The sequence below is a fragment of the Podarcis bocagei genome, assembly GCF_964188305.1.
Source record: "Podarcis bocagei genome assembly, chromosome: 2".
NCBI classification, from domain to species: domain Eukaryota; kingdom Metazoa; phylum Chordata; class Lepidosauria; order Squamata; family Lacertidae; genus Podarcis; species Podarcis bocagei.
In genome coordinates this window covers 48,493,342-48,512,602 of record NC_138126.1, presented here as the reverse complement: position 1 = coordinate 48,512,602, position 19,261 = coordinate 48,493,342, and the positions used below count along the sequence as shown (strand labels likewise).

At 39.5% G+C, this 19,261-nt stretch overlaps 1 protein-coding gene across 17 annotated transcripts in view; it reads left to right on the top strand.

The window, feature by feature from the left end:
- SLMAP (sarcolemma associated protein) overlaps positions 1–19,261 on the top strand; it is an 89,288-nt gene that overhangs the window by 26,051 nt on the left and 43,976 nt on the right. For 9 of the 17 annotated variants that reach the window (XM_081184060.1, XM_081184072.1, XM_081184073.1 and 6 more), the window contains exons 3-5: positions 14,628–14,781; positions 17,098–17,170; positions 18,831–18,867. In XM_081184060.1, coding sequence (XP_081040186.1) covers positions 14,628–14,781; positions 17,098–17,170; positions 18,831–18,867 — 264 coding nt within the window. The remainder of the gene's footprint in view (positions 1–14,627; positions 14,782–17,097; positions 17,171–18,830; positions 18,868–19,261) is intronic. The other 8 variants (XM_081184064.1, XM_081184058.1, XM_081184065.1 and 5 more) reach the window with 1 other exon arrangement.

Below are 19,261 nucleotides of genomic sequence, written 5' to 3'. Positions count from 1 at the left end.
GTACCTTTACCTTTACCTTTACCTTTACCTTATCCTATCAACCAATGGTAGCAAAAAACGAATAATGAGCAGCTAAATCTTTTCCAGTAGTTTTAGATAAAGAGTCATGAATGGGACCTGCAACAAAATATATATCCTTGCCTCCTAGTAGGAGTTCTTGCGTTCAGGGAGTCAGCTAGCTGTGTTCTCAAGAATATTTAAGCAGCAAGGAACTGAAGAAGTCCAATTCACTGTCCCCTCCCACTTTTTCCCTTTTCTTTTTTTAAACATCTTACACAATATTCCTTGGCTTCTGGAGTGTTTTAAGACATTAGTGGGTTATTTCTTGGTGGGGGGGTGGGGATTGCTGCCTTTGGGTTTTAAAGCATATATTCTACCTGCGTATTTTGAGGTTTAGCTGTACAGTACATGCTGAGGCCTCCCTCTAGTTTCCTAGGGCTCTGCTTTAGCATCAGTCCTGCTAACACTCAAACTGCCCGAATTTGCTATTAGAGGGAATGATATCACATACAGATGTATTATTGTAGGAAGAAACTAAGCTTGAAAAAATCAGCACTGAAAAAAAATGCAAAGTATGCATTCCAAGCTATATAATCTGTTACTAGATCCGATCTCTTAGAGAGAAAGCATCATATGACTGAATGGAATAAAGATCTAGGCATACAACTGGAAATATCATTGCAGGTTGGCCTCTACAATATCCCTAACTTTGACTGAAAATAATTATAAAGTGACTTCCCTATGACATTTTATTTTTTATTTGTTTAATAGATGTTCATCCTGCTTTACTGTAAACATATAGTCAAAGTATATAGTTAACAATTGTCAAACTTTCAACATCAAGAGCAATAATCTGCAGTATTCCAGTCTCATAGTGGCATCAATTAACCAATCCATATGCATCGCTTTCTAATAGTCATAAATCTGCTTAAACAGTTGCATGTGCCTATTCAAATGTGGGAATGGAAGGAACCCGGCAGGCCTCCCCAAGGATGCGCCTGCCAACTGTTTGTCTGATGGTGAAGGGACACAGAGCAGGGCCTCTGAAGCCAAGCTGGTTCACAATGGAGTAAATATCCAGAGATTGGCAGCACATTTTGTGCGAAGGAAAACCCTTTTTTTGCGCTTAGTGGAGGTATCCTAGGATACTGCTGGGGAACCTTTTTTGCTGCCGAGGGCTGCATTCACCTGTGGGACCACATTTGGGCAGAACTGGAGGTGGCACGGGGCAAGGCATGGGTGCAACTCTCCTCTTGTTTCAAGATGGCTTGCATGCCATATATGCTTGGTGCTTGCTGTAGCCCCCTTCCAGCCACCCATCTTTCCATTAAGCTCAGTATTATAGTGTGAGGGCTGAGATTGATTTTGCTTGGCAAGCCTTGCTCTATCCACTGAAGCTGCTACTTGCAACTGGCTTATAAATTCATCTGGCATGAAGGCAGATCTTCAGAAGAGAAAGTTTTGAGATACATAGTTGCAAGAACATGACAAGCTTATTTCCTAAAACTTTTTTTCTTGTCCAGTAGGCTCTTCTGGCCTTGTTTAGTCTTTCTGGTGGTGCATACTGGCCTTCAAATATGATAAGGCTAATCAACCTAATCATGCAACCTTCCGCATTCTTCAAGGCCTACCAGTGCTGTGAGTCACTTCTCTGGAGCAGAGAGAAAGAGCTCTCCTTTTTCTTCTCCTTTCTGTACTATATATTTAACCTTTCTCTGATGGTTGTACCATTTTTAGAATAGCTGAGGAAAAGAGGTGATGCCTCATTTAATCTTTGCCAGTTAAATCTTTTAAAGTGCTTGAAGTGACCTTTTGAGTTGGGGCATTCTTCTTAAAGCATAAGCACTCCATCAAAAAACCAACAACATATTAAAGCTGGAATTAATACTGACCATGGTAATATTTGAATGCTCTTTACGATAAAGAAAGACTTCAGCAGGGACTGTAATTCAGTGAAGCTTGCTATGAAGCACTTTTGAATCAGCTAAGCTAAGGAACCACAAATCATTATTAGTATAAGCCAAGGTTCATAAGCCAACAACAAACCATGGCTTTGTGTTGCATGTCAACTAGGGAAATTAATTGACCTAATTAAAAAAGTAACTTGAATTGGGTCAATAACTGGAATTGAAAATAGCAGGCATAATCAAGTGCTTGTTGTAAAAACTGAGTTTAATGTACTGTACCTACACACACTATTCTGGTGCTGAAGATTTCTAGAAACTGTTTCGTATTCTTTGGATCCATTCTGAACTAGATGTCACAATGATTTCAAGCCCATTGGAGGTCCCTGCAGCATCATCTAGTTATAGCCTGGCAGAGTCATTTCAGTTGTTGCAGCCTGAGGATAGACCATGGGATAGACCAAACTAAGGCCCGGGGGCCGGATCTGGCCCAATCGCCTTCTAAATCCGGCCCGCGGATGGTCCGGGAATAAGCATGTTTTTACATGAGTAGAATGTGTGCTTTTATTTAAAATGCATCTCTGGGTTATTTGTGGGGCATAGGAAAAATATAGTCGGGCCCCCCACAAGGTCTGAGGGACAGTGGGCTGCCCCCCTGCTGAAAAAGTTTGCTGACCCCTGGGATAGACCCATGACAAGCACTTCTCTGTGGCAGTTCCCTATTTGTGGAATGCTCACTCCAGTGCAGTGTCTCCCTCACTCATTAACATTCAGGATTTATTTTTTTTAAAAAACTTCCCTTTTTACCCATCCATTTGCTGGCTGAAATAGACTGTAACCAGGCACCCTGAAATTACATAGCTGTGAGGATACAAACCCATTTTAATGTATTTTTAGATGCTCTTTAATTGTTTAAAAATATTTAAAATATGTTTTATTTTTAACTGTACTGTTTTACCACTTAGTGATTTGCCATCTTAGGTTCCTTTAGTAGAAAGGGCAGGATATAAATTTAATAAAGAACCATAACAACAGTAAGAATAAGTTTGTAGTCTTTGTTTTTTGCTGCTAAATGGCATACGAAACCTTTTCTGGCAGCCTTGAAACAGTCACATTATGCAGACTTGCTAAAAAAAGTCTTCAGTGCCAAATGATGTAAAAAGTGGCTAGTCAAGTCATCTTATTCAATGGAATTGTGAGTGTGGTGGCCAGCTGCTGCTTAAGCAGTGACACTTTTGCTTTATAACAAAAAGGCACCTGTCTACATCACCATACTGGTTTGGCACGTTTAGCAGTTTTGGAAGGCTGTGAGGCTGGCAGAGATCCTAGAGGTGTAATATTACAAGGGGGAAACCTAATTGGAACTTTATTGCATAGCTGCTTCACCCTAACATATTGTGTATGTCAGTATATGTGACTTAGTTCACAGCAGTCAACCATATATATTATTATTTGTTGATGCTAAAGAAAATGTGATAATGCCATGGCTGTATATTTGGAAATCACATTTGTTCTCTTCCATGCTTTGCTTTTAGAAAGGCTTGTTATAGGGGAGGTTATTCTCATTTACTGAATTATTTTGCTCCTGCTTATTACACGTGTTATTTGCCCAAGGCAAAAGATCATATTTTCATATTGGTAGTAAGTTGCACTTCTGCAGTAAAATTGTAATTGCTGTACTTGGAGAAGCTGCACTTGGCCCTCTTTCCAATTAATTGCTCATATTCCCAACTGAATGCTCATGTTTCAAAATACAGGATGGAGAGAGACGAAGTGTGCAGTTTTATAACAAATCTTCAGAACCTGTATTGCATAATGCAGTACTCAAATACAGTGGTACCTCGGGTTAAGTACATAATTCGTTCTGGAGGTCCGTTCTTAACCTGAAACTGTTCTTAACTTGGGGCCCCACTTTAGCTAATGGGGCCTCTTGCTGCTGCCGCGCCGCCGGAGCACAATTTCTGTTCTCATCCTGAAGCAAAGTTCTTAACCTGAGGTACTATTTCTGGGTTAGCTGAGTCTGTAACCTGAACCGTATGTAACCTGAAGCGTATGTAACCCGAGGTACCACTGTATGTTGAATCAGTTACAGCTCTCATCGGCTATAGCCAATGTGACCAGTGGTCACGGATGATGAGGGTTGTAGTTAAAATCATCTGGAGGGAACCAGGTTGGTTTAGGGCTGATTTAATGGATGATTATAACCATTCACAGTTCTAGCCCCAAATTTGTGAATTATTTTCTTAATAGAACTTAACACTACTCTATGCATGTCTGTATTATATTTAATTTTTAGGAAAAAGACGTGCTCAAGGCAGTGGAATGACATGGAATTGCTTTTCAATTGGGGATTTAAAAATGCTCAGCTAGCAGTATATTCACTTTAAGATGGAATCTTTCAAAATACAGTAGTACTTTACTCTGTCTTACTGGAATTATAGCCACATTTTAGGATTTTTTTTTAAATAAAACAAAAACCTGATGAAGAAAGCTGGTGAATTTTGAAGGTGAAGATGTTTGAAACTGGTATGGAAAAATCTTGAAAGTGCGATTGTGTTGGAAGCGTCCAGAATTCGTGGCATAAGAATACTTGTCAATTCTTAATGGAGACAACATGACAAACTTTCGGAGGAGAAAAATGTCTAAGTAGTAATTTGTAGCTATGGTGACAAATGTCTTGCTGCAAGTCAGCCAGATATATAAAATTACTTGTAAATTAGAACTTTATATCAGCTTTTTCCTTGAAAAATCAGTGACAGGGATAAGAGAATCTGTAAAGTGTACTTTTCAAGTAAAGAAAACTGTGTACTTGACAAGAAGGAAAAAAGACGCTACATACTGTTGTTATGACTGGTATATTTCAAGATCTAAGATTATGTACTGAACGATTGCTGGAAAATACACTAACAATTTTTTTCTATGCCCGTCCGAATTTAGCACTTTTAAATGACGTAATCAGCAAAGTAAATCAGTTGACGTGAGATATTAATAACTCTTGATAATTTGTTTGGCTTGTGTGTGTGGATGACAGAGGATGCAAATTGGTGATGGGAGCAGGGCAGTAGAGGATTGCTATGGACACTTCCTGTCCTATTGTGTGTTGGAATCAAATCGACCCACAGCAGAAGGAGAGACAGAACTGTAGTCCTGGCCCTCTCCATCAGCTCAGCTGAGATCAGCAGTTTTGACTCCTGTACTCTGAACTCCTTGCATTCCAGCTGGTCATGATCATAACTCTGTAACTAAGAACTAGTCTCTGTGTTTGCTTTCTCATTTCCCCTCTCAATCTCTTTTCCTTTTGTGTTATGTCTTTTATGCTGTAAGTTTGGGAATAGGGATTGTCTTATCATTGACATTAGTAAGCTGCTCTTGGATAGTTCTTCTCAGTCAATCCAGATATTTCCCCTGTAATCATTTCAGGAGGGGAGGTCAGCTGAGCTTTCTCCACCCTTGCGCTGGTCATCAGGAGTTTGAGTTGAGTCCAAGGTAAAAGCTGAATGCAAGAAGAGCCCTGCTGGCAGACCAAAGGCTCATCTTGTCCAGCATCCTGTTCTCACAGTGACTAACCAGATGCCTGTGCGAAGTCTACAAGCAGGCCCTGAGCGTAACAGCACCCGCCAGCTGAGGTTACCAGCAAGTTGTAGTCAGAGACATACTGCCTCAGATACTAGATAGCCTTATCCTTCATAAATTTGTGCCAACTCCTTTTAAAGCCATCCAAATTGAGGGCCATCACGTGTGTTAAAGTTTTTTCAGGTAGGTAGTTGTGTTGGTCTGACGCAGTTGAAATAAATAAAAAAAAATTGTCCAGTAGCACCTTAGAAACCAACTAAGTTTGTTCTGGGTATAAGCTTTCGTGTACATGCACACTTCTTCAGATACAGAAGTGTGCATGCACATGAAAGCTTAGACCCAGAACAAACTTAGTTGGTCTCTAAGGTGCAACTGGACAATTTTTTTGTAAAGTTATTTTTCTTTGTCCTGAATCACTCAGCATTCAGCTTCATGAAATGGCCCTTGCTTTTAGTATTATGAGAAAGGGTGAAACACTTCTCTATATCCATTTTCTCCATACCTTGCATACTTTTATACACCTCTATCATGTCCCCCATAGTGGGAGAGGTTTGCCAAAGCCTCTGTTCACTCAAGAAGAAAGGGGAGGGGGATTTAAGAGTTCCTTGTGTCCTGAGTTGCATGGAAGTGACTAGTGGCCAAAAGCAACACAGCCCTTCAGTTCTTACTTAATTCAAAAGATGGTCTCTCTTAAAAATTAGCTGCTGATCAAAGCATTGCACCAATTGTTTTCCTCTCTCACATCTATTTTGATGTTTACAATCTGCATCACTAATTTGCAAGCTTGTCACTCTGCATTCCTTACTGCTAAATCAAGAAGTTGTTTAGCAACTGGCTGCCCTTACTTAAGATGAAATTATTTGCTTGTAACAGATGTGGAAACAAATGGTCATGATTGAATGTGGGTGTACACAGGCAAACAACAGTAAATCTAATTACCATTTTTACACATTAGCTTGCTCACCCCAGGCCATGATTCCATACACATTTCCATCTTGGTAGCATTTCTTGGTTGTTGTTTTTTGTTAAAAGTGATGGCTGCTTCTAGTCATAGTTTCATTCCTTATTAAGATTGGCTTCTGAAGCTTTTTTTTAAAAAAACACACCCTGTTCTGTATGTGTTGCATAATGTGGTGCCCTGGTTTATGGGAACATTTCTCTGAGATCTGTTTTCTTTATTTTTTCTTTAAGTATCTTACATTGCATTTATGATTTCATTGCTGTTGAATATGGTTCTGATGAATTAGAATGTGATTCTAGCTCCTCTTTTCCCTGTGCTAAGCAGCTGTTGAGATTCCTGAATGATAAATGAGTTGTAATCACATGAATGCTACTTTTGTTGTTCATTTTTTTATAGCAGTTACTTTTTAAGAAAAGTTGTACAAGGGAAGTGATGGATGAATTAATATATCAAGAAGGTTTAAAAATATAATCTTTGTGACTTGTGACTAGGCCCGTATTATCAGTCTCATATTATAGATGGAGGCAGGGAGAGTACAAGACTGCTAAGACAATAGTGGGTTCCTTAATTAATGCCACAAAGTGGGTTTCTGGTGAAGGTAAGATTTGAATAGGACAGTGGGGAGGGAAGGAAGGTCTCAACATATTCTTAATCTACTGCAGCTCTTCAAGTGTTTAAATAAGGAATTCAAGCATTAGGTATAGTTTATACCAAGTTTCTATATAATTATAAGAGTTATATTAGGAAGGAAGGGGAAAACAGAAAATGTTTATCAAGATGTTGTATGTGTATTGTTTTTTAAAAAGCATGTCAAAAATTTGGGAACAGAGTTACCGGTTCTATGAGAAAAGAAAAGGGCAGAGTTGTGAAATGGTAGATAAGTGGAACTTAAAAAGAAGGGTCAGATAAGAGACAGTTGAGCAATGAATTAAGATAAATAAGAGTGAGGACGAGCACTAAGAAAAATGTTTGGGAAAAAAATATTCTGAATGCTAACTGAAGCTGCTGAATAGAGGGAAGGAAAAGTGAAAGAGGAAAGAGGTGAAACAGTAAAAGACGAAAGCATAGACGTAAAGATAAAGGACCTTGGACGGTTAAGTCCAGTCAAAGGCTGCTATGGGGTGTGTTGCTCATCATGTTTCAGGTCGAGGGAGCCGGTGTTTGTCCACAGACAGCTTTCGCAGTCATGTGGCCAGCATGACTAAATTGCTTCTGACAGTGGCGTAGCGTGGGTTGTCAGCACCCGGGGCAAGGCAAGTAATTTGCGCCCCCTAACCCGTGGATTTGCGCCCCCTAACCCTAACCCCCAGATGTTGCGGCCGGCCCCCCCTGCACCCCCCACGCTACGCCACTGGCTTCTGGTGCAACGCAACCGTGATGGAAACCAGAGTGCACAGAAACGGTGTTTACCTTCTCGCTGCAGCAGTACCTATTTATCGACTTGCACTGGTATGCTTTAATACTGCTAGGTTGGCAGAAGCTGGAACAGAGCAGCGGGAGCTCACCACCATTGTGTGGATTCAAACCGTTGACCTTCTAATCAGCAAGCCTAAGAGGCATAATGGTTTAGATCACAGCGCCACTCGCGTCATTCAATAGAGATAGACACTTAAAATGCGAACCTGCCCCTTTCTACCCAGAAGTCCCACTATGTTTAAGAAATACTTACTCCAAGGACTTCTAATAAAGGACTGCAGCCTAAATTTGGAGAACGGAAAACCATTAAATTCAATGTTAGTTTCTAGTTGGATATTTTCCAAAGATATTATAAACTGATGTTCAGGTAGACAAGAATATTTTGTGTTGCTGATTAACTTTGAGCATGTTAAGCCTTTAAAAAACAGTGGACTGCCAGGTCACATTGCAAAATACAAGCCATGTTGTAATAAGTCTGCTATGCACTCAAAAAAATCTACTATGAGTCTGCTGCTAACTTATTGAATGAGGGCAGTTTAACGAGCAGAAAATCAGATTCTAATGAGCCATTGGATGAGTTTGATTGAGCAAATATGCAGCCTAATTCAGATATGATGCCTCAAGGCCCTTACTGATTAATGGAAAGAGGAATTACCAAAGGCCTCTGTCTACACATGTAGCAGAATGTGGTGATAGGATGGACTGCACTACTTCGCTCTTTGGGGAGGGAGAATTCTGACTTTGAATGCTCTCCTAAAGTTAAAACTCCTGAAAATTTTGGATCATATGTATTTGCAGGAATTTATTTATTTTGTAGTATGGGGAAGCTTTAAATGTAGCATTCTCACTACTGTGCTCAGAGGTTATACATTCACCTTGCCCTATAACATTATTTCACATGTAGAGATGCGGTATAATTGAAGACTGATAATATGCTACTGTGCCTGTATATGAAGAAGATAGTAGAATTGGCTGAGAAAATAGAAGGCTGGTTGTATTTTGGAGTGAGAAATCATAATAAAACACTGAGATAAAATGTACCAGTATGTGGTAGAAAAACAAGGATTTTAACTCTGCTTCCTTTTTATTTTGAGTCTCATAATACAAGTTGCTTGCCTAAAAGCACCAGTTTATACAATCATTATATGATGATTTTTATTTATTTTGCCACGTAGAGATGTTATTTAACAGGGTCATCTTTGCAGTTTCTTCATTATTATTTTTAAAGAGTAAACACAGGTTTTCAGAGATTATCTCTTTAATGGATCTCTTCAGTGCTGCTAGAGATATAAAATGTTCTGCTTCAAGTACAGTGATTTCAGGGGTCCAACTTTTTGTGGCCTGCCAGGCTTTCTTCAAGGTATTCAACAGCCTGGGAAATTATATTTACATTAAATTATATTATATTTGTGTTCCTTGCTCCAGGTGTCACAAGATCTTTGTATCTTCAAGATCCACAACTTAGTCACTTGCCCCTGAGGGTAGGGTAGGGAAATTTATACTACCTCTTTCCTCACTGGAATGTTAAGCTCTAGTGATATGGGTGTGTCAGAATAAAACAGAACTAGAAGCCTGTTCCTTTACCAGCACTAGTATAATATTCTCTTGGGTAGAATTAGCATGCTTATTTTAGAATGAAAGTCTGTTTTCAATATTTCATTCTTTTCAGTATAGGTTATTCAACTTCTAGCTTTCATTTGCTGGAAACTAATAAAAGTGAGACATACTATAGGTCAGCTGGAATGGAAGGATGAATAATTGTGTTGAAAGTAGAAAACATCTGTGCATCTCCTGAAGTACATTGAATTAGTTCTGTGTCTGATTTAAAGGTACAGATGCATGACCTTTGTGGGTTGAAAACAAATACCAAAATTCTACACAATGGAAACTCAGATTTTGTGCCAAGAAAAGCTGATTTTTTTTTGACACACAATGCACTGAGAATGCAATACTTGAGATAAATCTTAGGGAGAGGTCTGGTCCCACTGGGTGGACAAATTAAATACAGTTTGCAACGGTGAAGACTACAGATTTTCTATCTGCAGTAACTAATGAGTGGAGAAAATTCTTAAGAGAAAGTTCTGTATCTTGCCAGGGAGATTAAGAAATTTAAGTCATTCATTTGTTCATTTAGGTTTATTCAGATTTGCAGTAATTCATTTATTTCATCTCATTTTTTCTGTTTTTAATATTTCATTTGACTATTTGTTTTAAACTACAATGGTGCCTCGCAAGACGAAAATAATCCGTTCCGCGATTCTCTTTGTCTAGCGGTTTTTTCGTCTTGCGAAGCAACCCTATTAGCGGATTAGCGCTATTAGCGGTTTAGCGGCTATTAAAGGCTTAGCGGATTAGCGGCTAAAAGGCTATTAGCGGCTTAGCGGCTTAGAAAAAGGGGGGGAGCGAAAAAATCACAAGACTTGCAAGACGTTTTCGTCTTGCGAAGCAAGCCATAGGGAAATTCGTCTTGCGAAGCGCATTGAAAAACGGAAAACCCTTTTGTCTAGCGGGTTTTTCGTCTTGCGAGGCATTCGTCTTGCGGGTTACCACTGTATTTGTTCTGCTCTGCCAAAGAAATGCAGTATTTTGAGTTAGCTTATGTTGTAGTTTATTTGGGCCAGAGTTAACTTCTGTTAGTGTTACATTCATTCTGTTAAGCCTTTACTGTACTTTGTGATGGTCTGATGGCTAGATATAAATAATCCAATTCTGACGTGCATACATTATGCAAATTAAAGTAATTTGAATATGTTTGCTGTTGGTAGTGGTGTTGCTTTGCTGAATGTGAAGTGGATAATCACTTGAAGCTCTGCCTCACACACTTGCAGACATGGCCCAAGGTTTGAACTTCTCCTAAGGTGGGAACTACCAGTGGTGTCAGCAAATATACATTGCCAGACCTCACTTGGCCTGCCAACACAGAGTGTTTGTGTGTGCTTTCAGCAGAGAGGAGGAACATCCAGCCCATAGACCAACTGCTGCTCTCAGGGCTTCCCAATCTTGTCCTCCAGACTCTTCCCCATCCACATTTTCCCTGCTGTTGGGCTGTTATCTATGGGCAATTGAACAACGTTCAGAGAGCTTGGCCCATCAGATATTGTAGCTCAGCAGTGGGGAAGAGGAAACATGGTTGAGTATGCGCGTTGTTCAGTATGAAAACAACAACCCTTTCTCACCTCATGGAGCTGTTGAGAGAGAAGGAGATCACTCTCTTACTCCATGAGCAGTTTGTTGTGAAAAAGGGAACCCTTTTCCAGCAAGCAGCATGGAAGCCAAGAGAGCTGAATGTAATGTGTGTGTGCGCATACTGGCTCTGTCCACTTTGGGTTTTGGCACTGCCTACTGTTGGTATGTTGCTTACACCAAGGGAAGGTGGCCTTGGTGCAGGGCAAGTTTCCCTTCCCTTGGCTTACAGGTTTAAAGCAGATCAGGGCATAAAGTTAGGGCAATGTTCCTCAAACTTGGGTCCTTAGCTGATGTTGGACTACAACTCCCATTATCCCTAGCTAGAAGGACCAGTGGTCAGGGATGATGGAAGTCATAGTCCAACAACACTAAGTTAGGGTGGAATATCTTTATGTAGAAGCCTGCTGAGACTGATAATATGTTTTTGCACTTTTTGTGTTTTTGTGGTTGTAACTATTTTATTTGTTTTATATGTACATATTTTATTGTTGTAACCAGCTCTGAGACCTTGTAGTACAGGGCGGGTAAGAAATCTAATACTGTAAATAAATAAACAACTTCATCAAACATGTTTCAAGCCATATTTAAATAGTGGAAAGGTGGGATAAAAATCCATTACTTAAAAAACCCACACCTAAATAATGAAACTTCCTGTACATCTGTAGATATAGAAACATCAAGTCAAAGACAAATAGACTGAAAAACAGTTTCTATCCAAGAGCTGTGGCCTTTTTGAATGCTGTAACTCGATAGTGTGACCTGGGAGTTTGATGGGTGTGGTGTGGGTGTGGCTGGAATGTGGTTTGTTTGGTTGTTGTTGTTGTCTTGCTTTTGATGTTTTAAGGGATGGCATCCAATTTCGTTGCACTTTGTACAATGTTGCACTTGTGTAATGACAATAAAGAATCTATTCTATTCTATTCTATTCTACATCCAAAATTGAGGAGAAAACTAGACTATAATAGTTTACACTGATGTGCATATGGAGGGGCATTTAGCTCTGTGATTCCTCTGCCTGCAGTCTGAAGTGTTTCAATTCAGGAACAGTTACCACCTCATCTGTTTGTGGGAACTAGGCCTAAGTCAGGCAGAATGTGAACAATTTTATAATCAAAGTATTTAACAGGTATATTACAGTGTGCTGTCCACCTGCGACAGTTCTGCTGAGTGACACTACTGGTACATCAGGGTGAAAATAAAGCTATTCATTGCCATTACTGCCACATCACAGGACTCTATGGCTTATTTAGTCAGATTCCACTAGGATTTTCTGCCACTTGTATTCAAGATTTCAGCAATCTGGTAAACCAAGGAACCTGGTGTTTCCAAATCAGATGCTAAGAAATCACTATTCCACAATTAGCTTTTGTTCATGCGTTTGTTCATTTTTTCCTTTTTTGGTAAAAATATTTATTCTTCTCTTATGCCCCATAAACACTGGTAGGCTTATGTTCAGAGTACTTTCATTTGAGTAGACTGAGTAGAAGATTAAGACACAAGAGAGGAGCTCAACTAAAACAATGGATGTTTGGGAACAGTTGAATGAAGCTATGGTATGGGCTTGATGTAAAGTGATGGAAGCTAGCTATATCACTGTTATTTTAAAGAAAACTAGCTGCATTGTGTTAGAAGTAAGGCTGCTGTTCACTGGTGTAGTGTAATCTAGGAATAAATTATAAGCAAACGCTACAAACTGTTCTGTTGAGGTATTTTATTCTTTCCTAATGAAAGGAAGTCAATTTAATTTGCTTGATGTTTCAATTTCCTGTTGGTTCATTTGATACTGCTGCTGTGTATATTCTTGTCTGATAGGTATTTCCTGTCTCGTGTGTGATGACATGACTACTTTATTGCCATGGGGTGAGATCTAGTTATGGAAGTGTGTGTTAGGAACAAAAACACTGAACGTGAAGAGAGTATGCCAAAGGAGATGGGTTAGGAGTGTCAATTGAGCAAGTTTTTGTAATGGTCATGTGCCAACCTACTCTAATGCTTGAAAAACTCCTAGAAAAATAATTGTATTTCACACACAAAAAAGTTTAAATCTTTTAGAAATCTAAACCAGTAATCTTTAAAAAAGAACTGTATCAGATTGTTGTGCTGACGTAGGATAGTAGCTGCGATTCTCAATTATGCATTCCTAAACACCATTTATTTATATTTAGGATATTTACATGTATGTCAATATGTCCATTATTGCAGCTCATAACTTTTTAATAGGCAGTTAAATAAGAAGTTATTTGTTTCACTTGGATGATGCAGCACTTTATGTCAGGTGCGGGGAATCTTTGGCATGCCGGATGTTGCTGAACTACAACTACCATCATCCTTCGCTGTTGGCCATGCTTGGTGGTATGGATGGGAGTTGTAGTTCAGGAACATCTGGGGGACCAAAGGCTCCCCACCTCGGCTTTATGTTATTCATTGTTGTGTTTCTTTTAAAAATGTATTCTTGAATTCTCAATCCACTACTGTTTGGGGTATGTAAAAGATTCTCAAAGCATACTGAAAAGCATTCACTCACCTAGCAACCAGTGTATGTAAATATATTTTGGTGTGAAAACATTATTTTATGTGCTATGTGGAGAATCCCCTTAACCTTTACAATTGATGTTTCTGGAGAGAAAGGAAGGAACTTGTGTTAATAGATTTACTTGGAAACTAAGCAACTAAAGCCACTTCCCCTTGACCTCCATGAAGCCATCACTTTTTATTTTGTTCCTTTTCACTATTTGCCCTAACTTTATCTTACCACACTATGACACCATGTATAATGCTAGTATCATCTAAAACACTGTCTTAGTCTTCTCAGCGCCGTCCAGAACAGTGCTGCCAGCTCATACTCTCTCTCATCTCTCAGTCTATACAATGCGCTTCCTTAAATATCTGCATTCGTTTCCCATACTATTTGCATCCATTCCCCACAGCCTTCCCCAAACTATCTTTTCATGTTTATTTATTGATATATCCCTACATTCCTCCAACTCTACCACTCACAGTCACCCAAGGGTCTTCTGCCCTCTGAAATGATTACATATCCCTTTTTTGCCCTTGAACCAGGACTCTCCACCCAGTAATGTTACATATTGCTATCTCTTTCAAAGCCCACATTACCCATTAAGCATTTAGCTCTAATGGTTTAGTTGTCACCCCCAGTTACAACAAAGCTGTCATCCCCAGTTAAATGTAACTGTGCTTGCTTACCTTCATCCCATATTACGCTTGCCTTGTACATTCTTCCTTTCATTCGTTGCCTCTCTCCCCCCCCTTTTGTTTTTCTACAACTCTCAAAATTAGACTCTAAACTCTTTGAGGAAGCAACTCTTTACATTTGGTTTGCTCTGAAAGCATTCATGGTGCTGTAGTAGTAATAGTAGTAGTAGTAGTAGTAGTAGTAGTAGTAGTAGTAGTAGTAATAATAATAATATACAGTATGTGATAATAGGAATTATTATTATCATTACTTCTTAATGTGTAGTGGGATAATGTGTAGTGGACTGATGATCATTTTAAACTTGGATTTGCCTTTAGTCTTTAATGTAACATTTTTCTTGCAGGTGACTTAAATTTATCTGTTTTTCTTACAGTTCTATCTTCAAGACACTAAGAGTAGCAATGGTACCTTTATAAATAGTCAGAGATTGAGCAGAGGATCTGAGGAAAGCCCACCATGTGAAATTCTGTCTGGTGATATCATTCAATTTGGCGTAGATGTGACGGAGAACACGCGGAAAGGTAAGGGTACGGATCACTTTCTTTCCTCTGTTTTTAAGTTGAGAATCTCAAGTATGTTCTATCCATAAGCAAGCTTTAAAGAAAAACAAAGCACTTAGTTTAGATTTGGTATTTTACAGTATCTTCTTAAAAGCATCTCTTCATGCACCCAGGCAGATATACCATCCTGATTGGGATTATGGTGCCGGTGGATTTGCTTTTAACCCTTCCAGCTTTTGTCAGAACCATTTGTGCTGCTGTCCCAATCGAGACTGCACCTCCCTTATGAGTGCTGATTAGAAGAACAACATAAACAAATGCAAATGCACATTTAAGAAACCATGTAGTGTGGCAGCGCCTTTATAGACTTATGGTATGTCATTACTTAGCCCTAATAGTTTTACTGAAGGGGAACACAGAGGTCCTTTAAATAAAAGAAAAATAAATGAACACCTTCTGTATAAGCATTGGATTTGCTGTTACTTTTCTGCACGTTGCCTATTCCCGTAATGCCTTTTTTTGCAAACAGATAATGCTTTTAATTCCAGACGAGTGTCAAAACATTACAGAAATCAGCAACGCCTGAAAAATAAACTGGTGGACTTGCATAATTTTCACATTTTATAAAATGTGATTTAAGGGAATCAGTCTATCGGAAACTTTATATGTTTCCCAATTGTTTTAAAATGAAACCTGTAGCTTTTTCATCAGGATGACTGGCTCTTCATGGACGTCTGAACATGTTTTAATCTCAACACTTCTTTTTGTACATTGGGTGTTGTATTTGATGATATTTATCTCTAAATACCCATCTTGTTTGTTTTTCTTAAGTTAGTGCATTGCATGAGAGGGAGAAGTAGAATCCAGTGCCATAGAACTACTATGTGATGCTTTATTTACTACTATTTATTTCCTGCCCCTTCTCCAAGATCAACATTTCAATGCAGGCTTCCAGCAGCTACAAGAAATTAGGATGGGAGAATATGATTTGTCCAAGACCACCCAGCATGCTTCATAGCTGAGCCCAGCACTCTATAGCACATTGGCAATAAACTCACTATTGAACACTTGTTTGTTTGTTTTTAAACTGGCTAGTCTGGAACATACAGTGTATGCTTTTCTTTTAGCTGGGTTAGATGCATTTCAAAATGTATTTACACATGAAAGTAGTGACCACCATTTGAACAAATTTGGCAGGTAATTCTCTTTTCAGCATTTAAATTCAAATCAATATATCACTTAGGATAAAAACTACCTTTTCTATTTAGCTTCCTTTTGCCACGATGCATGAAGCCAGTGTGCTTATGCAAAGACTTGTTGTGCACAAGGAATTTACCTACATTTCAGTGGCATCTCCTCACATCTCATGGATTGATGCTCTAGAGGTTTCTATGACATTTGAGTGTGACTCAGGAGGGCTGCTTTCGGAAGAGGAACCAAAAAACTATAAGTGTGTAAAATACTGTTCCTGCTGCTTCGGATCTCTTTTATCTGAGGTGGAAATGCTCTTTTCAAGCACACATTATCATGTATCTCTGACTATGTTTTTTACAGACTCCTCAAATTGTTGCAAAGTATTCTTTTTGCTAGGGATGTGGGTGGCGCTGTGGGTTAAACCACAGAGCCTAGGACTTGCCGATCAGAAGGTCAGCAGTTCAAATCCCCGTGATTGGGTGAGCTCCCGTTGCTCAGTCCCTCCTCCTGCCCATCTAGCAGTTCGAAAGCACGTCAAAGTGCAAGTAGATCAATAGGTACCGCTCTGGCAGGAAGGTAAACGGCATTTCCGTGCGCTGGTCTGGTTCGCCAGAAGCGGCTTAGTCATGCTGGCCACATGACCCGGAAGCTGTACGCCGGCTCTCTTGGCCAATAAAGCGAGATGAGCGCCGCAACCCCAGAGTCGGTCACGACTGGACCTAATGGTCAGGGGTCCCTTTACCTATTCTTTTTGTTCCCCAAATTAATTCATCAACATGGCTGAAATAGTATAGGGTTTCTTAGTCTTACTCTTTCTGATCTAAGGTTGGTCTTACACACCTAGGCAACCGATCTAATTTTCATGTACTTGTTTTTGCATAACTTTTGAAAACTTGTGGTTTTCAAGCTTGTGGTTTTTTGTGATCCTCAAGAGTTGTCTGAAATATTGCCCAGTCTTAAACAGTTTTCTGGTGCCTGCTGTCTGAACAATTCAGAATTGGATCGACATCACAGAGTGATACTTGACTGTTCTATTCTTTGTCAGAGAGAATTACTTCGGTATTATTGAATGTTTTGTTGTTTTCACTTTTCAGTGACTAATTTTATTGAATACTTACTTAGAACTTACAATGTTAATGTTCTTTCCAGTCACCCATGGATGCATTGTCTCAACAATAAAACTATTTCTCCCAGATGGTATGGAAGCTAGGCTACGGTCAGAGTAAGTGTAACTTTGCAGTTGTTCTAATATCAAACATGTTTCAGAAGGTTAAGAATTTCTACATAGGACTAAAACTGCTGTCTAATACAATGACCTTAATATTGCAGAGCTAGGGTTATTAACAACACCACCCATTTGGTATAAGACCATAAGTGCTCATCTGTTTAGAGACATCTGATTTATTTATTTATTATTTATTTCACAAGATTTATACACTGCTTGTTTGTAATAAAACCTAAAAGTGGTTTACAAAAAGAAAGAACAATAAAATTACCAGTAAAAAAAAAGTTTAAAACAGCGGGAAAATAACCATATGAATCCCTGTGGACCCATGTGTGTGGGTGAACAACAAAAGAATCGTCTGGGTGCCTATATTCAAAAAGTGGGGCTAGTATACAGAGAACCCCAGTAGCAGAGTATTAAACTCATAAAAATAAGCGGCACGTTAATGTTAGGAATATAGGATGTTAGACCTTTTTATCCCATTCAGCTGCACACAGCAACTGGCCTCTTTCTACCCCCCTTGCAATGAGCAGACCACATGCCATTAAGTTTAAAATGCTTTACTTACAGATTCAAAGTCTCACTCATGCCTTGTTCCATGCAGCAACAAAGATAATACAGGCAAAAACACATTTGCGTAGAAAATGCAGAATATGCTGTAAGCTTGGGAGCAAGCTTACACACATCCTCCTTAGTTGGTTACACAGTGCAGCAAGAAGGGGGAAGGAGGAAAGCAGCTTCACTTCTTCTCTGGGGGCGAGGGGGCATGGCCTAACTGAGTCTATTTAGCAATGCAGCTCTGGTCCTTTACTCAGTCATGCACTAACTAGCACTCATGCATAGTTATGTTTAACTGTAATCTCCCACAAAAACAACTATTTAAAACTTTCAAAAAATGATTAACACCAATGATAAGCTAAAAACCAGATTAAAACACATGCCAACCTTCTACATGTCCAGATAGGCTTGCCTAAACCAAAATGTTTTTTAGCAGCTGCCGAAAAGAGTACAGCGAGAGTGCCTGCCTGATGTCAATAGGCAGGGAGTTCCAAAGCGTGGGTGCTGCCACGCTAAAAGTTCATTAGCTCAAAAATGAGGGAAGTGTATTATGTGGCACCTGTAACAATGCCAGTTCTGCAGATCGAAGTGGTTGAGTTGCTGGATGTGGCGTAAGGCGATCTCTCAATTAAACTGGTCTCATGCTGTGAAGGGCCTTATATACTGATAGTAAAGTGAGACGCTGGCCTTGGCCCAGCAACAAATCAGCAGCCAGGGCAGGTCTGAGCAGAGGTGTTATATTCTGACAGGATCCCACTCCTGTCAGCAACTGTGCCTCAGCATTCTGCACTGCGTGCCGTTTCCAGGCCAAGTGCAAGGGAACCCCACATAGAGTGCATTTCAATAATTCAGTCTGAAAGTAACCGATGCATGAATTACTGTGGCTGGGCTTTCCTGATCCAGGAATGGTCCTAGCTGCCATACCAGTCTCAGCTGGCAAAAGACACTTCTAGCCACTAAGGCTACCAAAGCCTCCAACGACAAAACTGGATCCAGTAGCACTCACAGGTTGCAAATCTACTCCTTCAGGAACAATGAAACCCTATTCAGGGTATGGAAGGATAATAATATTTTAAACGGTGATGTTTTTCTTCTACAGTGTCATCCATGCTCCCTTACCAAGTCCTGTTGATAAGGTAAGTCCTAGAACATTTCTTTCCTTCTGACACATAGACGTAAAAACAACACTTTTAAAAAGAGCCAAGTGCTTTGAAAGACATATGAAGTGAATATTGATTGCTGAGTACATCTCCTCACCACCACCACCACCCCAATAACTTCCATACTGTTTGAAAGTGTGGGTGTCCTGCTTTGAGGATGCCAGTCAAAAAGTGGGATGCAGCAAATTGTTTTGAAGAAAGCGTTGAGACAGAAATGTGCCTGAGGGCTGCACGCATTCCATTTTTTATATAAGCACAAATTTATGCCATCTCAAATTGCTTTTTATTTTTTGTTATGATCGTGAAAAATGTTACCTTTTAAGCCTTAAAAGCAATATAAGATAAATTCAACGCAGCAAAACTTATGAGG